The sequence below is a fragment of the Amia ocellicauda genome, chromosome 8, assembly GCF_036373705.1.
Source record: "Amia ocellicauda isolate fAmiCal2 chromosome 8, fAmiCal2.hap1, whole genome shotgun sequence".
NCBI lineage: Eukaryota > Metazoa > Chordata > Actinopteri > Amiiformes > Amiidae > Amia > Amia ocellicauda.
In genome coordinates, this window is record NC_089857.1 from 4,816,583 (window position 1) to 4,838,673 (window position 22,091).

At 38.3% G+C, this 22,091-nt stretch overlaps 1 protein-coding gene across 7 annotated transcripts in view; it reads left to right on the forward strand.

Moving 5' to 3' along the window:
* The window catches only part of LOC136755355 (myocyte-specific enhancer factor 2C), an 82,861-nt gene that overhangs the window by 41,261 nt on the left and 19,509 nt on the right, over window positions 1-22,091 (forward strand). For 5 of the 7 annotated variants that reach the window (XM_066711874.1, XM_066711876.1, XM_066711870.1 and 2 more), the window contains 2 exons: window positions 7,496-7,699; window positions 19,924-20,067. In XM_066711874.1, the coding sequence (XP_066567971.1) occupies window positions 7,496-7,699; window positions 19,924-20,067 (348 nt within the window). Of the gene's footprint in view, window positions 1-7,495; window positions 7,700-19,923; window positions 20,068-20,143; window positions 20,282-22,091 lie in introns of all 7 variants that reach the window. The other 2 variants (XM_066711875.1, XM_066711873.1) reach the window with 1 other exon arrangement.

Here is a 22,091-nt window from a genome sequence, read left to right on the forward strand (position 1 = left end):
CACACGTTCCTTATAATGGGCAGTGGAAGGGAAGGAACATTACCGAAAGCCAACGCATCACACACAAAAGTGTACAAGTGTGTTACTTTTGTTCTTTTTAGCTATTTTTAACTATTACCTTTCAAAGTTCCCAAGAGTTGGAGGATAATTGAGTCTTACAAAACGTCTTTTGCAGCTCAGCGACACATCTGCTTGTGTCAATTGGTCGTCAATTGGCAAGTTAAGGAAGGGTAAAGGGGAAGGGCCCTCAGGGTGAAGTGGCCACTGACAGCAAGGACTAATTGAGCCGCGCTGACCCCTTAATGCTGCTCGCTGCTGGTTTAAAAAAAAAAAAAAAAAAAACTTATTTCTATTTCGGTTCTGTTTGTGTGGCAGCTAGCGAGAGCCACTGCAAGCGTGCGGATGATTTTGCGCTCAACATTTGCAGCGAGTTTTAATCAACAGCAAGAGAGTGAGAAACAGTTAAAGTTAGATTAACAGCAGGAAAATAATGAGGCCCTTTGGGGAGCTTAGCACTTCTTTCTTTCCCAGTTTCCCACCTTCTCCTGCTTGTTACTTCGACTGGCGGTTAAGGGGAATGCTTCTCTGGAGCGCATCGCTGGGATATTCACCTTCTCTGTTTTACAGCTTTGCCAAAGTCTCTACCAAAGTTTATTACTTGATGAAGTCTTCCAAGAATTAAGCTGTAACTCAGATTTATTTATTTTTGGCATTGATTAAAAGATTTTATTTCTACAAGTTTAATGGAAACTTTAAAAAAAGTTTATACTGTAATATAAAAACTACAAAGAATTGGCTGTCCACAGACCCAGATATACAACAATTAAATCCAACACTCATCTTTGCTTGCATTATTGATTTCTATTGTGGAGAGTCGTACATTTAAAAACATAAGTATTTGTACATTTATATTAAAATAGAAAAAGGATACAAAACCTTAGGGGACATGTTATTCTTAGTCTATTGTGAAATGTGTACTGGAACAAACATGGTACTTTATGTTTTGGAGATACAACAGAGGAAATAAAACAAGCTTGAAAGTCAGCGTCTGTGCATGCATTTAAAATACAAGAATGAATGAACGCTGCAGTTGTCATTGATCTCAATTAACTAGCTGGTACGGCAGACGCAATCAAAAGATCATAAAAACAATTGCAGTTCTTCAAGCCGTGTGCGTAAAAGCTTCCTAGTCTCTTCTGAGCCCCGTAACAATGAGACAAGTGTTCCCGAAGTTATATGCGACAGGGTGCTGGGATAAATAGCTGCCTGTCATCCTTGTTTCTCTCGGGAGACCCCGGGGGAATGCAGGCAGGAGGCGGGAAGCAGAAGCAAAGCCATTGTGAAGGGAAGGCAGTTGGGCTTTTCCTGTTATGAGAGGAAATGCATACAAATGTGCTTCCTGACCCTTCACATGGCAGGGAATGAGGTTGTTATTGACCTTTTTTTTTTTTGCTCTAGGTACATCTGAGCTCCTGTTGCCTTGGTAAACATGTTTATCCTTTGAACCCCTCACATTATAATACCTGCATTGCTTTAGTCTTACAAAGAGCAGGGGAAAGGACCCCAGCATGATACTCTGAGCATCTGAGGGGGGAAAAAATGAAAACAAAACACCCGTACAGGAAGAGGTTTATTCCATGTTGATTTCTAGTGTAACCTTGTAAATCAGCATTCCCATCTGCTTAATATGTCTAGCTCAGAAAAACCGTGGTTGTGTAGCAGGAGGAATGGTACTAGCCCGGTAACAAATGATGAACCCCTTTGAAGTCATGTTAAAGAAGGCCGTAAGGAGCATTTGTTACCAGGTTTGTGACAGCAGACATCATTATGGCTTGTGGTTGGGAAGAAGTGAAAACAAGTGTTCACAGTTGGGTTTTGCACTAAAGTTTGAATGTTTAACTGTTGCATAGTGATGAGCTAACAGTGAATGGTGTGGTAAATGTGTTGTAACTGTGCTTTTCTGTATTTAGCTGTGGTGGCTTTGTGATTGGAAGCCATCCCTTGACTGACAGAATCTGTCAACTCTCATGTGTGCTGCCTAAATGTACTGTCAAAAACGGACACAAACAAACAAACAAACAAAACGTGGGGCGTCAGCACAGAGCAATGAGGATCCAGCACTGAAGGCATTGGAATCGGAGACGCGCCATTCCTGGTTTCAGATTGACCCCTGTTACTCCGAATGAAGAAATATATCTATATTCTGACAATGCTTTCAGATTTGATGAATGTGATCCAGAGGGAGTTTAATGTGAAAAGAAATGCTTCAGGCTGCCATCAGTAAAGTCATTGGCTTGAGTGCCTTGACTGAGAACAATGAGGGTCACATTGAACATGCGAAGCTTTGGAAATCTATTTTCAGCCAAATGTTATGGTAATAGTATCCCAGTCATGCTGTATACGGTGCTGTTTTTGCCTTGGTCCACATTAATACGGCAGTCTACTGCCCCTGTAAAATTGCCCTGGTGATTTATTTCAATTTTAGCACCACGCTATAAAGCTTTTTATATTTACTTTGCAATATGGAAATACCATTGCAATAGAAATATGAGTTCTTAATGGGGAAGCAGTGTCAAATCAAGCAGGGCTGTGTGGAGGGGAGAAAAAGGCTGTATTGATGTTTTTGTAATAAACACAAATTTTGCTTTCACAACATAGATCATGTAACTTGAAACCCAAAGACACTTTAACACCAGTTTCTCTTGTGTATAGTACCGCCTAAAAAAATGTGCTTACAGCATGGCACATATTTCTGAAACGGCACGTCGAGCTATAAATGTCCTCATAGATAAATGTTGTGTAACCCAGACAGTGCAAGAACTCCACGTACTCCTATAGCAGATAATACTTTCCATATTCATTTTCTTATGGTTTAGAGCTTAGATCAATAGTCTTAATCGGTTACTTTAGTTAGATGGATCTTGTGAAGAATGTTACATCAGAATATTGCTATAGGAGAATAAAACTAGATGCTGCATCTAATTTGAGTGTGTGCGTTTAATGCAACATCTGAAGGACAAATGACCAATTGTGCATTTTTATTGCAGCCAAAGTCTGTTTTTTGGTGAGGAGATAGACTGCAGATTGTTCAGGGCAAACTACTCAGTTGTGAGAGGTCACTGTTAAACCTTTTTTTCTCTGAAGATGCTTGGGCTATTATAGGGATATGTAATGCATTAGTAAAAGTACAGCAGTTAATTCAAGTATTACCATCTTGCTATTATGCTCAATAAATCCTTTAATCAAAAGCCCTTATGTTTTTTACATGACACACTTTATTTTTTCATTTAAGGAATTTGTGGGTAGAGAGTTTCTTAGATTATTTTCTCTTTGTTTTTAATTGGGATCATAGTTAACGGTTTATGACCTATAACATAACCACTTTCTAGTAGTATTGTTATTGTTATTGGAATAATTGCAATGTCTTTAAACAAATACATTCGAGTTTCTTGTTGGGATTAAGTGTACATTGTTGAAAATCAATGATGTGCACCCTGGTTAAGTCTGCTTTGTTTTTGACTGAGAGACAGTACTACCCAGAGTGAAAATGTAGAGTTTTAATAACCTTTGCTATTTTTGTTTTTGCATGTTGGTCCTTTAAGGCACGACAATCAATTTCTAGTTAAAAATGTAAAAAAGACTAATCTGGAAACATCTGAAGTTATGTAACTAAGGGGCCTTTCACACCTACGTTTTGGTGTGATAGAGCTATATGTGAAAACTCTGATAGAATCGCACCAGGATCAACCAAACTGACCGAGATTACAAGAAAGGGATGGTTTTGGATTGTTTCAAAGCAAACTCAGTACGTTTGTGACATTTCTCCGCCATTTTGTTTGCAATGTGAAAGCGAACACATTCTGGTTCAATTGGACCTGTAGATGAGACATACTCAAATGCAAAGAAACTGACCCACCTTGTCGCTTAGTTGAAACCCTAACAACTATTACAACATGTTTAAGATTTTCAAGTTTGTTCACAAGTGAACGACGATCTGAATTCTTTGCAGGATGTGAAAAGGTGTGGCCAAAGATTTAAAGTTTTAAAATCCTTAGAATTGCATTCAGTTTGTTACGTGTTAATTAAACATTGTTTCCCACTGTATATGTTTAGGTAATCAAATTAAATGATCTCTTAGTAATAAATATTCAATGCACTGGCACCCTATTCCTCTCAGGATTTTAATTCAACAGGAAATATGTTAAATAAGAATTGCCTTTGTGTTAAGACAATTATTATGAAGTGCTATCCAGAAGGTTAATTATCATATTAGAAGAACACAGGCGGTACATGATCGGGTTTTTTTCATTCGTCTTTTCTTTATTTGACAGTACTTCACATAACAAACAAGCAGTGCATGGCTATTAGTATTAGTGTTTGCGATTTGGGGTGAGCAATAGTTTGAGTTCACGTGTGTGCGCGTGTGTATATGTGTGTGTTAGTGACGTCTGTGCTCGCCCTGAGAGTAGGCGTACAGAGTGCTAGCATGCAGAGACATCTCTTTGAGCACAATCAGGCTGGCTGCTGGGATTAGAGAGCCTTGAATGTCACGTTTCCCCTGGCAGGACCAGCTGGGCTTCAAAAGAAAGCCAGTACTGCAGGGCTGTGGAGTCAGCATTACAGATATATTAAAAAAATTAATAAGAGAATATAAAACCAAACCGTCGAGTCAGCCATATTTGCAGGCAGTTCCTTATTCTCCCATGTTAATATGGCAACACTTTACCTTTCTGCCCATCTGTTCCCAGACTCCCGTCTCCCATACGCGTGATTCACTCGGTTCCTGCGGCCTGCTTATTTTTAGCATGAGGCAAAGTGGTCTTACCCTGTACTCTGTTCCTCAAGAGCAACACATTATCCTTTACTGATAAGAAAGATCCTTCCCATCATTTATATAGGTATAGATGTGAAAAGATTTTTACAATGATGTACGTGTGACTGTAATTGGATATACAGATAGCATGATATATTGATACCGTAATTCACAGATAGATCTTTTGTACATTTCTGTTTGCATAACTATTTCCGCCATCCCCTGATATGTATTCAGATTGGATTGCAGCTTTGTTTAACATGCAAGCACGTGGAGAAACAGGAAAAAGGAACTTTTGATATGATTCGGACCATTACAATCACAGCCCAGACACATTGTCTTCTGCTTTATTGTTTTAATGTCTACGATTTGGGGTTTATGATTCATTCTCACTTAACATTGCAGTCCAGGTAGTCGACAGTAAGTCACAAAAGAGGAAGCAAAGGAGATATGAGTTTCATGGTGACAATTAGTCATTCTGACAGAGCTGTTGGTCAGTCGGTGTTCAAGGCTTTTGTTCTAAATATATATATATATATATATATATATATATATATATATATATATATATATATATATATATATATATATATATATATATATATGTTATAAAAAAAAATCTAGATTTGTATATCATACATATACTTTTTCATTGTAATACTCTATGTTCATATAATTGTTGTAATAATAGTAAATGTTTTTGCACAATGGACATGTATTTTTGTAATTTAAAAACGAAAATAGGATCCAAATAGAAACTTCTTACAACGACAAATTTATATTAAACCTGTTTATAATGTTTTCTTTTCACAGTCATTACAGTTCCCATATTATATTATTATATTTATTACTCTTATCAATTTTTTTTATGTATTTATTAATTGATTTATTCCAGTGGGAAAAGGATTATGTCAAACGATAGTAATAAACTGTAATTTTCACTTTTACAGTATAAAGAATAAAAAAAAAATGTTTTGCCATATGCACTACTCCATATTTTTACCATATGCATTAAGGGAGGATCACATGTATTCTGTTTAAGTAAATGGCAAGTTTTTAAATAAGATCTAAATTAAGACATTGTAATTTGCAGAGTACACAATATAGCGTGAAAAAAAAACTCAATCTAAAAAAAGCAGTTCATTTGTATCTTTGTATCTTAGATTTTCAGGACTTTAGTAATTGGATTTAATTTGATTTACTTTCTCACATACTGGCTTGTGTAGGTGCAAGAAAAAAAAAGAATGAAAAGAAAAACAACGCTTAAATTAATTGGAGCCAATTTGTAACGATCTCAATTTGCTTTCACCATCAAATCTGACTTTCACAGCTTCCTGTCAGATGTGAGGGAGCACTGGTAGCAGCAAAAAAAAAAAGAAAAAAAGTTAATTGAGTATCAAAGTTCAACAGTTTGGAAATACTCTGAAGGATATTTAGAAGGAGTCCGATTTCACTGCTTGTTCACCCGCTCAGGTATTCCTATGTTTTCATTGGCTGAAACAATCCCAGAAACAGTGCAGGAAGCCCAATAAGACTAATGCTTTTACCAAATTTCATAGGTCAGATTACACATTGAACTATTAGTGCTGACTGCATGTATCCTGTTGGTAAAGAACTCCCCGATGGCTTGTTCAGATCATGGGTTGATAAATAGAGATAAATTAATCAATTTAATCATGTTATATTCCCATCAAGTTCGTGGCATTTACATTTTTGAAATATATTTATATTTTTTATGTAAAATCTGGGGCTACATGATTACACAGAACCCTTTCAATAAGTACTTATTTTTTAATATAGCTAAAAAACCTCAATTGTTAAACTGAGTTGCCTATTCTGCTAAGGTGTTGTTAAACTTCAAGCAGAATGAAAGGTTCTGTGTAAAGGTGAGGCGGGAAGAGACCGAGCATTTAAATGGTATATGTGGTTTTAGTGGGAGGACGTTCATGTGTCTTGGACCTGTCAAGACGCTATTTATTTATGAACAGGCCTTGGTTTATTTTTGGGAGCGCTTTGCAGCCTTCTAATTTGATTCTTCAAAAAAGGACAGAGATACACTCTTATAAAAGGCGAATCGTGTGGTTAACCTTTTGAAAGCCAGGTCTGACTCAGAAGCACATTTCAACCAATTAATACAAGGAAATAATACAATAATGCAAAACACACATTGACATATATACGATTTTATCACGAATGTAGCAAAAGCATCTTCATACCGTCCTCCAAGAACAGCAAAAGATTCACTTTGCTCGTGTACTCTTTTCTTGTTAGTAATAACAGTAATGGAAATAATGTAACGACAACACTTTATTCAGTGCTTATCAACTGAGACAGTCTGCTTTCAGTTCCCTATATTCCCCTATTGTTTTTTCCTTCTTCAAAAATGTGAAGCACAAGCTGAAGCAAAAAGTGACGTGCTTACTGAAAAAGAAAACATGAAGACAAGTCCAGTTTGCTGTCTCCGAATGTAATATTCCCATCAACACATATGGTCCTGATATTCAGTCAATCAGTCTCATACTAACTAATTTTGCAGCAACCGTCCTTGTTTTTCCAAATGCCATAGGATATGCTATGTATTCATCATCATCATGAAACAGAAACAAAACAACTGTGTCTGCACGCACAGCTGTGTTTTCCTGCTGTTGACCCGTGTTGTTTTGTCTCCTCTCCTCCGTGCAGGTGACGTTTACGAAAAGGAAGTTTGGGTTAATGAAGAAGGCCTACGAGCTGAGTGTGCTGTGCGACTGCGAGATCGCGCTCATCATCTTTAACAGCACCAACAAACTGTTCCAGTACGCCAGCACGGACATGGACAAGGTTCTGCTCAAATATACAGAGTACAATGAGCCCCACGAGAGCCGGACGAACTCGGACATTGTTGAGGTAAGGACTCCACTTCCCCTCGCCCCCCCCAGTCACACACACACACACACACACACACACACACACACACACATACACACACACACACACACACACACACACACACACACACACACACACACAACACTTTGATGGCAATCTGACAGGATCTTCCAGACTATTGAAAGTCTACACTTTGTCCATTGAAAGACTCATTTAATTCACACCTTTCCTATCAAAGTATCAATATGGTTGACTGTTTTTTCTCTAAAGATGAGCAACAATCAAGTTTATAGAAAGCATTTTTTTATTTTAAAATATTTTAGATGCTTCCTCCTTCTTCTGTCTCCTGGTCCCTGTCCTTCCCATCGTAGGAAACAACGTTGATGCACCCCATCAAAAGTCAAGATTTTTGTGGCTTAGTTTATAAGCCGGAGTGTCATTGGGTGTTAAATGATAATGTCAGGTTAAGGATGAACGCAATATCCTGGAGGATTTCTAAGTCCAGTTCGACCTTGTTACGCAACAGGCTTAAGGACAGCGGAGTATCCGCTTCGAGGCAAGGTGGTCTGCTGAGGGACTTAGCCTCTTGCTAACTGCTTCAACTCTGCTTAAATGGAAATTGAGCTCCCGAAACACGTGCCTTTTGAAAGGTCGAAGAGCAGGTGCTGGCAGCATGCAAGGCTCTCATGCAGGCGAGGGAGGGAAATTTATGATGCCTGTTCTCGTTAAAAGTGAGCTTCTGGCACCGCTGCTGGAATGTGGAACAGAGTGTTTGTGAATTCAGCAGAGCTAAAATAACAGAGATTTGCTTCACTTTGGACTGAATTTGGGATCTCCTTTCCTCGTAGGTGCTAAAAGAAAGCGAACTCCAATATTATTCTTTATCTGAGAGGTGTCATAAGAGAGATGGAGTCCATGCTGGAGCTAAACATAGGAAAATGTGTATAACTGGATGCTTAGTGGCAGTGTTTCTCTGTCTAGTTTCCATTTCCGATGAATAACATAATCTCAGGGCAGACGGTTAAAGTTCACTCCTTACATTAAATATTGATGTATTTGGAATTCAAATGTTTCTTAAAAAAATGACATTTTCTTCCTGCAATCACCCACTTGTTTTACTTGACTAGTATTCATGTTGCAATATATCACCAGGATATACACAGTATTTTTATAGGCTCTTCTGCTGTAATGGCAAACAAACATATTTACTAATTATTTCTGATGTTTAGGTTTTTTGTTTTCTTTTATAAAAGAGGCCTTTGAGATCTAACAGGAGTGTTTTGTTCGAGACACTTTTGTGTGACACGGATCTGTTGTAGATAACATGGTACATGACACTGAGCGTGGAAATAAGCATAGATGAAAGTCAAAAACAGCCGCCCTAAACAGTAATGCGGGAAAAATAAAATTATTGTAATGCATCATTTCACATGGGGATGGTTTTTTCGAGAAGCTCTCTCCACTTGTGAAATCGACCCACTGTTACTCGGCTGGTGTCAAATTCGATTAGCGTTTCAAGATATCAAACGGGCATCTGCTCGAAAAAATTCTGTATGTCTAACCATGATACCTTTCTGTTAGAGCCGCGGTGTTATGTCATCAGCCGGTTTGGAGGAGCGAGCTCAACTTTCTGTTATCCGTACAATGACTAAGAAGCTCTGATGGGGGGTGTTGAGGCTGAGTGTAGAGAGCCCCTCTACTGAATAATCAATTGACTGCTCGCTGGGGCCGTACAGCTTCAATGGAAAACAAAGAAAGTGTGGCCAGGCCTTTCAGGAGTCTGAGCTGCCTCAAGGTAGGAGGAAAGAGCTCGAGCGCGTGGGCGGCAGAAAAGCAGCCTTTACATTAGCAATAAAGCTCTATGTAATTAGCATGTCTTTGGTTGATAATTAGCGTTGTTGGTACAGTGAAACAGGGGGCCGTGAATGCTCTTCAGGGATGTTTGTACAGACTGAAGGGCTGTTCTCTGAGGGAGCTCCTACAGATGTCTGAGTCTGTGCAGTAGAAGCAAGAACTGCAGATTTACTCAGAGCAGCCAAATAAAAACGGGTGTCTCGATGTCCAGGGTGAGTCAGAGGTAGAGACGCATCAATCGGGTGCATCACACTGTTGATGATTGACTGTAAGTCTGAAATGTGGATTATAGTATCGAGAAAGAGAAGAAAACAATCAGCATATCCCTAGTACCCCACATATTTGGTTAATGAGAAGCACAATAAATATTATGGAATGTTGTACAATTAGAATGAAATAATGCAATAATGAATTCAAGAGAAAATCTCATATTGTGTGATTTGCCAGCATTGTTTTTTTGTAAGCCTAGATTTGAAAAGCCACGTAATTCCGACATTAGCCAATGATTTGCTGGCCGTCTGAGGTTCCCATTAAAACCTCCTGTCTGGGAACATCAAAAATGAGACATAAAAAGGGAAGGACCAAATAATTATAGTTGGAGCCTTTGAAAATAAAGATTATAGATGTCCACATAACATAGAATTGCTCTTTTCTCATCAGTTCAGAATGGGTACGTGTCTTGAGTCGGCATTTCTGCATTACTGGCTAATTCTGTAGAAAGATTCTAAACTCAATCACCATAATTGCAATCATTGTCATACAATGAAGATTACCAACACTCTGTTCAGAACATGCGATATGCATTAAGGGTGACATTAGGGGAAACAAAATAACAAAAAAGGATTCTATACTTGTTCACATGATCATCTCATGTTTTTACTCGATTGTTAGTTGTTTTTCTGAGGTATACTGTGAGCAAGTAAAATATTCAAGTTATACAATTAATCAGTTGTACAAAATTTGTATCGAGCTAAATATGAAATAAATCATAATTTACAGTACACTGCTTCCTTTTTAAACAAAGATTCTTATTCCTACTTCATTGACCTGTTTAATTACTCTTAGTTGTTCACTTAGACTCTCCTGTAAGGCTGCTTTATGGCTTTTGATGGAATCCACTTGATCCTGAAGAGATGAAGGCCAAGGGGTAACAGCATATTTATAGGTGGATTGGTAGGTTCAACCATGTAAATGAACTCAGTAAAATTACATATCAAGACTGTTTTTCTTCAAACACTTAATTCTTGTTGTGATTTCAGCCCCACCCAGTACAGTGGCATCAAGGCAGCACGGTTTTGCTGATGCATGTGTCTGCAGCCCCACAGTGATTACCCAATGGCATGCAGGTGACAAAGCCAACCTGCACAGGACAAGACACATGGACAGGACACCCGTCTGAAAGAAATCTGGCAATCCCATTTTCCCGATTAGCTTAATCTGAATTATCTGTCTTTAAATCTTTGAAAACCAGCTGCAGGTCACGGCTCCCCTTTTCTTGTCACCCAGTGAGAACTTCTTGAATGAGGAGGAGAGAGGAAGAGGGAAAAAAAAAGAGAAGAAAATCTGTTCATTATTTCCAGAGGTCACAGTGTTAATGACTAGCTGCCTGGCTAATGAGATTCTAAAAAGCTTTTTCATTACATTGGGAGACCTCCTCCGTTTTGTCTTGTGCTGCAATGTGTGAGTGAGTAATTTCATCCCTAAAACTGTTGCATGGAAAAAAACAAACAGCTACACAAGTTCATTAAACTACGCATGCAGTGTTTAATTCTGTACAAAAACGACAATGCGTGCTTTTCATATTTTAATACACCAGGCTTGCTAATTAATTGAGTTGATTTTGGCTTCGTTTACATCAGTCTTTTCCCCTTTACTTAATGTTTAATCATTTACTTGCACATCACTGTATTTTGTTTTAGTTTTTTGAAAAGGCATTATCTTTAAACTCTTGGCTTAATCTTTAATTATGCGGCGACTAAATGTTTTTAGTGTGTTTGGTTGATTAAATGCAAATATGATTTATTTACATGTTTTAATTTGTATATAATACTATTTACTCATTCGTTTGTTTCTTCCGTGTATCAGTATCAACATATTGCTTAGGAACAAATAGTGATATTTAACAATAAGAACTGAATAGTAGGCTGATTGGTATTCATAATCCTATTTTTGGGTGATACTTACAAAAAAAAGTTTTGTTTGGTTTTACATGCCCAAGAAAATAACTTATAAGGGCACCATATTTACTATTAGTTCAACTTTTTTGGTATGCTTAGGATTAAAGTCTGAATCAGCTTTGCTGGACTAAGTAAATTAACCTCATGACAAGGGTTACATACTGAAGGGGCAGTTAGGGTCATTATTTGGTGGAGCAAATCAGCAGCACTGTAGCATATTGAATAAAAGTCCCATAAACATGTAAACTTTCAATAGTTTTTTTTTTCAACCTAAACAAAGCGAGAAACTTTTAGATCAATTACGAAACAATGGTTGACATTGAAAACACAAATATATACTTATAACAATGATGCGCTCATGTATTAGAGAAAGGAAGTATATCTCTCTTATGTGGGGGAAGCTTAAATTTCTATTTGCCATTTGTTTTCCGCAAAAATGCAGTTAGTTCTGGGTTGTGTGAGCATGTACACGTAGCTGTTAAAAATAGAATCGGGCCTACTGTCTTTTTAAACAAAATTGACAGTTGCAAACATACTCCAAAGTATGATTACAAAATGAACAAGAAAAAGCGTACGTGCTTGTGAAGCATCCCTTCACCCTTCAGTGTTGTATGGGGCCTTACCAGTAAAGAGCTCTGGTTTTATATTGTTTTTTGTTGTTTTGTTTGACTTTTTTGGAGGGCCTTCTCATAGTAACAACTTATGCCGTAGTATTTTGTTCTGTTTGCCACGGGGCTGGGTTATTTATAAACTCCAAATTTGTTGAATTCCCCTTTTTTGCACACTTTTCAGATTGAAAGCAGCTGAATGGCCCGGAGTTAGACGTTAAAAGCAACGCGTTTCAAACTCTGTGTGCCTGGAAGCTGGCTCTTGCTACCCACAGCCCCCCACCCCCTCTTTGTATTTTTTTGTATTCTTTCCCTAATAAATGCCTCATAACCGGTAGTTGTCTAAAAATAGAAAGCAGCACAGCTAAAAATAGCTTTGGCTCACAGTCGTGCCAAGGAAAATGGAGAAGAATAGGCGTGGAATAGCAGACTGTTACTCGGCTCTATTCATTCAAAGATCCCTCGGAGAATGCAGTTGATGATAAAGTGCCCTTGAAAACCACAAGCGTAAGGCTCTGCCTTCAGACTACTGGGTGCCAATAATCATTTTAGCCCAAGGATACAGTCTTTTTTTTTTGCTTAGAGATTGTAAACACTTAACAAAATGAAAGGCACAGCTTTGTTTTCAAAAGACTCTAATGGCTAAAGGAAATTTCAAGGCACAAGCACCCTCCTCCCTGTTTTTTCTTATTCCAAAGCAACTTTGTAGCTAATGTCTTTTCACAGTTAGATAAAATGCCTTAGGGACCCATGTTCTGTGTTCTGGGCCGTGAGTGTGTCACGTGAAAAGTGTTCCAGCTTCCATGCTGTTTAAATATATAAATATTGTTTTAAAAAAGTTGTAAGTTCCACCTTTTGTTACTGTATTTTTTTTTAAATAACAAAATAAGTTTCAAGCTGCTTCTCTCGATTTAGATAAGTGCTGTGGACCTAGCTATATGAAATATTCTTTTTAGGCAGCAGGATGTTTCTAGTTGGTTTATTGCTTTCTACCTATAAGTGCACCGCAGTGAGAAATCGCAAGATAAATAAATGTAGAAACTTCCAACAATTTAAAGTCTTATACCCGCCTGGTAGAGCTATGGTAATAACTTCGACAACAACCTCGAACCAAAAACAGAACAGAACGTGACACAAAAGCAAGGCTTCATCATTTTTTAAAAACAAAACTTAATGAAGAAATCTAATTGAACTTTAAATGTTATATACATGTAATATTTAGAAGTTCATCACAGGACTGACTCACTCCTGAGCCATTTCAGAAACTAACCTTCCGAACTTTGCAGTATTTTCTCATCAGACAGAATAAAAACAGACTCTGACACGCTTGTTACGTATTATTTAGGATTTGAGGGGGTCTGTATTTAGCGCTCGGAGTTCTGGACGGAAAATCGGGAATAATGCCGGACTATTTTTAAACCTGTACGTACGCGGGGCCTCTGTTGGAGTGGGCAGGGTGTGGAAACAGCCGAGCTATACCAAGAGGTCAAACGCCTGAACATTGTTAGATTCGGCCCCAGTCCCCTTCCTGCAGGACTGCTGGTGATAAGGCCGGGGAGACAAAAGACGATAATTGATGGAGTGCGTTTTGACTCACTGCGAAAAGAATCAGAGTCCTTGTATCTTTTCGCATGGGCCAGACTGGAGCTCTTCCTCCTATTATAAAGGACTGTGTTCATCTTGCCAGTTTGGGCCCCCCTGTTGCTCTGTGTGAAGGATCGTGACCACAAGTGACTCCTTTATCCAGCTACACTGAGCGCCATTGTGTCAGACTGGTGTATTGGTAATGATTTCAAATGAATTACCATATTGTGTCCCCGACGCAGACATGGAAAAACAGGGCAAAAATGTGGGGTTGTCTAAATGAACCTTAGGACTACAGCCCCCTAATGCACGATGGAAAGAAAATAAATCTTATTGTCATGTGCTCACTAGATCATTTACGGCCGCAAGTCTCTCTTGCACCCTTTTATTAAACTTTTATTATAAACAGAAAGAAACCAACGGCTGGGTAGCTAGCAGGCTGTGGTTCACTTAATTCCAAATAAATTCAAGATGCTTACGGACAATGAATGTTTTATTACGAATGCTGTACGCTGCTGTATACTTGATAGTTGTCTTCAGTTGATTCCATTGTAAATTAATGTTTTGCCATTAACCCCCATTCAATTTAGTCTATTAAACTCCCTGTAAACAGTGTACACTATATGATTACCATACAACATTTAATTTGATTTGTTTTACAGCTCTTTTACCGTTTTATTAATATTTACCCTCGTGAATTACGGTCGTTTGCCACAGCTTTAATCCCTGTACTCTTTGTGTGGTGGATTAAACAGATTCGGCAAACCCTCACATATTAAATATCTAAAGCTTTTTTTTTGTTTAGCTCATCCTATGTGATCCACAGACAGTTGTAATTACATATTAAAGTGCATTATTACAAAATACACTGGCACTTTACTTGGGGTCGTTAAAGCGCATGTTTATGCCTTTGATTCCTTATTACAGTATGCAGAACGTTCAAAGGAGGCAAATTACAGAAAAGTCACCATTGCAATGGTTTCAAATGATGCACAGCTGCTGCAGATTGAATCAAAGGGGATCAAACCATTGGAAAGACTCCAATTCATATCATACAATGAAAATGGTCTATTGCACAAGGAGCCGGAGTGTGATGCCATCAATATAGGGCAGGCTAGTATTCCCTGCTGTCATCTGTAGGCAGAATACATGATTCTGGCATGTTCAAACTTAGTTTAATAAAATGGTGGCCTTCCTGTTTTTTGTTCCCATCTGCTTCTAATATGTTCAGTTGTTTTGATCTTCCTGACACACAGCATTGTACAGCAGCAGCTGAGCAACATCTCAACAGCAGCTCTTATGTCAAGGGCTTGCTTTTGTTTTAAGAACTTGTACGGGTTGTTTTCTGTTTGTTTTAGCACTAGAAAGGCAATTCTGCTGCAGCAGTACGCATACACGCGGCATACAAAGTTAAATTGTGACACAGCGGTGATTTATTTATGCACGAGCAACGTATTTAAAAATAAACGCACTGGTAAACTTGTCATTGTCAATAGAGGAACAGCAGGTGAAATACAATTCATCGTTCTTAACTGAGGAAATAAACTGTAATCATGACAGTTTAGAAATGCCATTGTCACGTAAAAGAAAAAAGTATGTAAATAAATAAATCAAAATCATACCCACAAATTATGTAAGGATAATATGAGAAGCCAGTTCTCACCATGTGTACCTGCGCCGTAAATTTTTTACTGTGAGTCCCTGGGTTAAAAAAAATCAGCTGCAACTTATAGAGTCTGCAGCGTTGCCCATCCCTCCACCTGTCACTTTTACAGGCCACATAAACTGCATCAGTAGCAAATGCGAAAATGTACAGGATGAATGTTGTGTCTTATGCCAAGTAAAAAATCTTTTTATGACACTATTCTGAAATCTGTATTTTGTTAGCGCCTGGCTTTTTATCGCTTTTTTCCTTCTGCATTTGGAAGGCCAGCGCACATGTGAGAAATGATTACGGGCCTAGACACCTACAGTAAGGGTGACACAGCAGGCCTTTGAATCCGTGGCGTGGGAGTGGGAGTTCGACACAGAGGCTGGAAAATAAGCAGAATAAGGCCACATTATCAGAGCATCAGTCAAAAAAGGAAAGAGAAATTCAGCTAGCAATGCAGTCCCTCTCAATATCGATCTCCTATGATACACAGAAGTAAAGTAACATTTTAAGAATAAAATGCATCTAAAATATCCTGTTCTTTACAAAATAAATACATATATATATATGAGAAATTGCATCTTAAATAAATAACCTTTTCAGCTCTAATGCCATTGAGAGACACAGGGATCGAAGGAGTGTGTTTTGGCGTGCCTGTGGAGCAGAGGTGAGCAAGCCGACTGCCACATAAGGCAATGGGTCTGGCGTCAGCTGTCCCCACTGCAGAGCCAGCGCCAGTCTTGTAATGCACACTTCTAGCTACAAATCTTGAGCTGAAGGTTACAGATGCTGAGGATATGTAGGACACTATGTCTACATTCTGCTTGGCACAACGTAATGCCCTGACAGGCTTGAGCCAAGAGGGAAAATGATGAAGAAGTAGTTTAATTAGGAGCAAAGCTCCAAAGGGGAGAAGGAGAAAATGAGTGAACAAAGTTTCTTTTCTTTTCTCCTCTTGATTTTCCGGCTCTTCAAACAAAGTGAATCAGCTTCCTTTTGATATATCTTGTTGCATCAATAACATTTCGAACTAACAGCAACAAAGGCTTTTTAGATATAACGGTGTCAGCTTCTCATTTGCAAATGAACTGTACTCTGCGGTTTTTATTTGAAAAAGGTTTAATTAATACAACATTTTAGTAATAAGAATTTGTAAAATGTATTACGCTTTGAATTGCACTGTATTATGTAAATTGGAATTTGTAATATGTTTTATGCCTTGAACTGCACTGTATTTTTGCACTTTGTATTGTGCTTATATTTTGTAATTTAACCTGGATAAGGGTGTCTAATAAGAAATAAATAATAATAATAATAATAATAATAATAATATGAGGCTAATGTCCAAAGCATTATCTCCAATGCCCTGTTTGCAGAGTGTGACTATGTGTGGGATGACCTGGAAAAATTGGATATCATAATCATAATAGGAAGTGCTGCTGGTGTAAGTTTTTCCAGTTCAACAGTCTTATGAAAGCTTAATTAAAGAAATGGCTACACTTCTTTTTAAATATTTCAAGTGGTTATTCTGTAGTTGACAAGACTGTTCTTGGCAAGAAGAAAAAAAACAACAACTAACGAATCCACCGAAACCTGACAGTAAATCTTGTTGGGTGAAATCTTTGAAATGATAATTGAAAGAAAAGCTCACAAAGCTCTCTCAGATGAAATCAGTTTCAATCAATCTCAAAACAGTATCTTCCTAATTATTACTTACATTAATTGCAGTGGCTACAAGATGAAGTCGTCAACGTATGCTGTACAACTCAACATTTGCTTTTGTTTTTTTGCAGCACTCATTGCGTTGAAGCAATTTTATATGATGTGTATGATGATATTTACACGTATTATTTACTTATTGACTTAAGAATACACCAGAAAGAAAGCCAACTTCAGTTGAGACTGGTTTAATGATTCTCGTGAAAGGATCAGAAGTCCATTTGGGCTAAATCTGAATAAAAACATGCACTTAGCTTTGCTGATCTAAATCCAAACGTAGATTGAAACCTCACATAAGAGAGAGAGAGAGAGAAAAGGAACAAGTCAGCTGTGCCACAACATTCCCAGATTTCATTGTTGTTTATATTTGTTTTATAATGTTTAATATTGATACATTGCGTTGCACACAGTCGATAAAGTGTCTGGAAGTCTAAAAAACTCGAACGAAAAGCTGTGATTTCTGTCTGTGGCAGAACTGGCAGAACTGAGTTGACAACGTCAGTGTGTCACAGATGGCATGACTCTGAGTCGGGTGGAGGGGAATAGCCATTGTCGGGCCACAGTGACCCAAGAGAAAGTACCTTCTATGGCCATCACTGGGAGCCGAGCGCTGGGATTGGCTGCGGCTGGGTCACCCCCTCTTACCGAGTTAGACAACAGGTGCAGGGCCGCTGACAGGTGTGGATGTCTCGAATGAGTAGGATTGCTGATGGCTAGTGATGTCGCCGCGTGCCGGACTGCAAACTGCTGAGCCCTGACAGAAAGCAAAGCCAAACTGCATACCTTCTGATCACTTGACGCTGGCACTTTTCAGTTCACGGGCAGCCTGGAGGAAAAATCCCCCACGGGGCGACTGTATCCTAGCTCTCTCTCTCTGCCAAGCCGGGCTTCTTTTGCTATCTGAGTTTTTCTATCAGAAACCCGCGAAATGTGATCCTGTCATGAGGGAGACGGGGCGGAATTTCTGAGCTGTTTATCTGGCAGACGTTTGACGGCACATCATCAAATCTGCCAATTGTCACCCCTGGCCAATTTCTTGTTCGGGGTGGATTTTTGACCCACATAGTAAAAACAGATCTGCGAGGTTTTTAAGTTCTTGTTTGTTTATAATGAGCAACAGTTGTTGGAAGTGATCTACAGCAAGTGTTTTTATTTGACAGACCAATAAATCTTTAAAGGGTATAAATGTAGATATGTGGCTTAATCTTATCGCATTTCTCTGAGAACTCGGATCATCAGTGTAACTAGAACTGTTTCAAAATGCCAGAAAGCATTTGAAGCAGCCATTTGCAGAATCTTCAAATGTAACTGATAATGAATCGATCCCAGATCGAAGAGAGCTGTTAGCTAAATTAGCTAATTTGCGAAAGCTTAAAAAGGAGGTGAATGTTTCAGTCTTATTCAGGTGAATAAGTATATATATTCTAATTATTAGGAGTGTGTCGCACAAATTAGAAGATTAAGGGGGAGAGAGTATAACCTGTCTGGCTTCTCTTATTCATTTCAGATCAAATGTAGGCTGCACTAAAGTATATTTAATTACTGTAGTCTGAAGACAACACTCACATGAAAGCTCTGAGCCTTATATGAAGCAATCACTGTTCAGACAGTAGAGGACTGATAATATTCCCCTACACTAATCCCCTTTTATTAAAGTGAGTCAATCTGGAAAAGAAGGCTTTGATGAAACATCTAACTCGCTGGTCTCTTTTATCCATCACACAGAATAAAACACATAAGTACAGTTTGAACTCTTCTGACAAATGTGATCACATAGCAGAATATTTAAGCATATCGACTGTAAACTGTTAAAAAAAAAAAAAGTAGTCGGAAGAATAAACCAGAGAAATAAATGGACAGATCCTTCTCCGTCTTAGTTTAGAACTGAACGCAGCTTCTCTGTGATAATGGTGTTGTGTTGTGTTATTTCTACTAGAATGTGGCCATCAGGTGGCTAAACTGGAAACTGCTCTTTACAAAAACTTTACAGACTTACAAACTGAAAGCACACGCTGATACTTTAAACATCTGATGAACTGTGAAGACAACCTCCTTTTATAGACATTTCAGTTCTGGAAATAAGATTGTACATGCAAATTTCTCACATTATGGCCAAAATGACTGTATTTGATTGGCTTACCGACCTTTTGGTATTAATTTTAAAAAGAATGCTGATGCTGAAAACTTCAATTTCTGACCCAAAACGAAACATTACCAACTTAAAATTCTTTAACATTTGCTGGAATTGTGTGATTACATTCTTCCATGCAATAAATTCACACTCTGAATTGCAGCATTGCCCACTGCATAGGAGAGGAATAGTTTCTTGCAGGGTTCTCCGATCAGGAACCAGTTTTATGGAGGGCTACTAGCAACCCATTTTTGGAGACTTTAACAGATGGTTTGTGTTCAGGATTCCTAGATGTTTTTGTATCATAGAAGGATAACTTTTCAAAAGACATGATTAATTAGACACCACCTGCAAAGTCTGCAAAGTAATGTCAGTCCTTTGAGGATACTTGGGTGAACTTCATAATTGGCAACCAGTGTATTTCTCTCTCTCTCTCTCTCTGTTATCCTCTAATTGGTTTTGTTTGTTTTGTGGAAATGTATGCGGTTCCCTTGAACTTTACAACTTATTTGTTTCAGACGTTGAGAAAGAAAGGATTAAATGGCTGTGACAGTCCAGACCCAGATGCAGACGACTCAGTGGGTCACAGCCCCGAGTCTGAGGACAAGTACAGAAAAATTAACGAAGATATTGATCTTATGATCAGCAGACAGAGATTATGTGTAAGTACCCCTGAGCCTTGTCTCATTCTTTCTTTGTTCTTGTTTTATTTTCCGATATTTCTCTGCAACCTGGCAGGCTTTGAGCAAGAAGGAAAGCAAAGGCTGTGAAAGCCCCGATCACGACTCCTCTTACGCTCTCACCCCACGCACTGAAGAAAAATACAAAAAAATTAATGAAGAGTTTGATAATATGATCAAGACTCATAAAATACCAGTAAGTACCTAATAAAAGTCAACACAACTGGTCTGGTCTGCTGTTAATGGCTGCAGTAACCTTTTTAACCCTCGTAGTGTGGGTTCCTCAATTACCCAATATTACACAAGTAAACAATAATGATAATAATAATGAATAATAAAACAACTTTAATTTGTATGTAATCCAAGCTATATATATATATATATATATATATATATATATATATATATATACACACACAAATATATAAATGTATATACACCGGTATATACACCGGTCTGTATAATTATGCCAATAGTTCAGAACACTGCTTTATATAATAATGAATCTCCATTAAATGATAAACAATTTACTCAAAGATAATTACCACATACTGCACAAAGCTACCATTTTCAACTCCCCTGAGATGTAGCATTTTTTTTTTTGGTGAATTGTTGTATATAATACAGTCAGCGATTGCTATGTTTGAGATCCATTGATCACTAATTATATGCAAGTGTGCTTTAACAGCTTTTAAATTAAAAAGTGACATCAATTTGAAGAAAACCAAAAAGTTAAAAAATAAAAACAGACTACCCTTATTGGTAGCATAACCAATCCACCACACTCGAAGGGTTAAAGCTGAGATTGCTGCATGAGACGATCCTCATTAAGTTTTAACCCTGTTTGTGCAAAAAGGGTGGTTACAAATGACTCCCTCCCCTCTCCCTGATAAAATGCTTTGCCCCTTGTTCTGAACATTTTTCTTCTTGCTTTTAACACATAGCTACTTCCATGACATTACTGTCTAACAATTATTCATAGGCCTTGCCAGGCTTTGAAGAGAAATAACCACTGCATGTGCTCTTGTGAACGTACTTCTAGAAAATGCATATCTTTAATACTGAACAGTGTACTCTCAGACATGGGGGTTAGCCTTTTTGTATATGTTATTTTGTTATTGAATGCAATTAAAACACTTTGGGGAAATGCTTGGGCATGTCTCTTCATGTCTTGCTGTATTTTGACACACAGGTGTCCTATTATCCTGGGACCTTTTTTGTAGAAGCAACGGAGCTTATGATTTTGGATTTGAATTTAAATTTATTTTGGTAAAGTTGTTTGAACTAAACAGTTAAATTGTCAAAAAGGAACACTGCATCAAGCCTGAATTAAATGGACAGAGTTGCATGGGTAACTAACTCTGAAATGTGTTAACACACTATTAAAAAGTCATAATAGTGTTGTTGTGCTTCTGAACGCTAAACAGCGATTGACACAAAATGGGAAGCATTAGCTTGCTGACTGAATTGCGCAACACACGCAATCTTTTACAAGAGCGGCCCTTGTATCTGAATTGTAGCCGAATGAGAACATTTTTGGTTCCGTTGTATTGGTTTCAACTTTTTTTTATTTTTTTCATTTTTGGGAAAGAAAGTTGAGAAGAGAAAGTTGCGCGTTGCTCGTAAAGATGTGAATTCGATGTCGGACGGTGAACAAAAAAACGATAACAACAACAATAAAGTAAAAATTGTCTAACTGCCGACATATTGACTAGAGAAATAGGTCGGAAAACTGAAGGGACAGCGTACAACAAGTGTCAGTTCACAGTGTGGTCGCTGTGGTCGTCACACTCAAGGCGCCCAGATTCCAAAGCCGGGGATGATCGCGGTACACAGGAAGGATGGCACCAGCGAAATGACAGCCTGCTGAAAGCCCACGCATTCAAGGCGTGGTGTGTTCATCTAAGATCCTCTCTCTCCCACTCAACCACAGAGAGAGGGGCGGCAGGCAGGCAGGCAGGCAGGCAGGCAGGCAGGCAGGCAGGCAGGCGGGGAGGGAGGGAGGG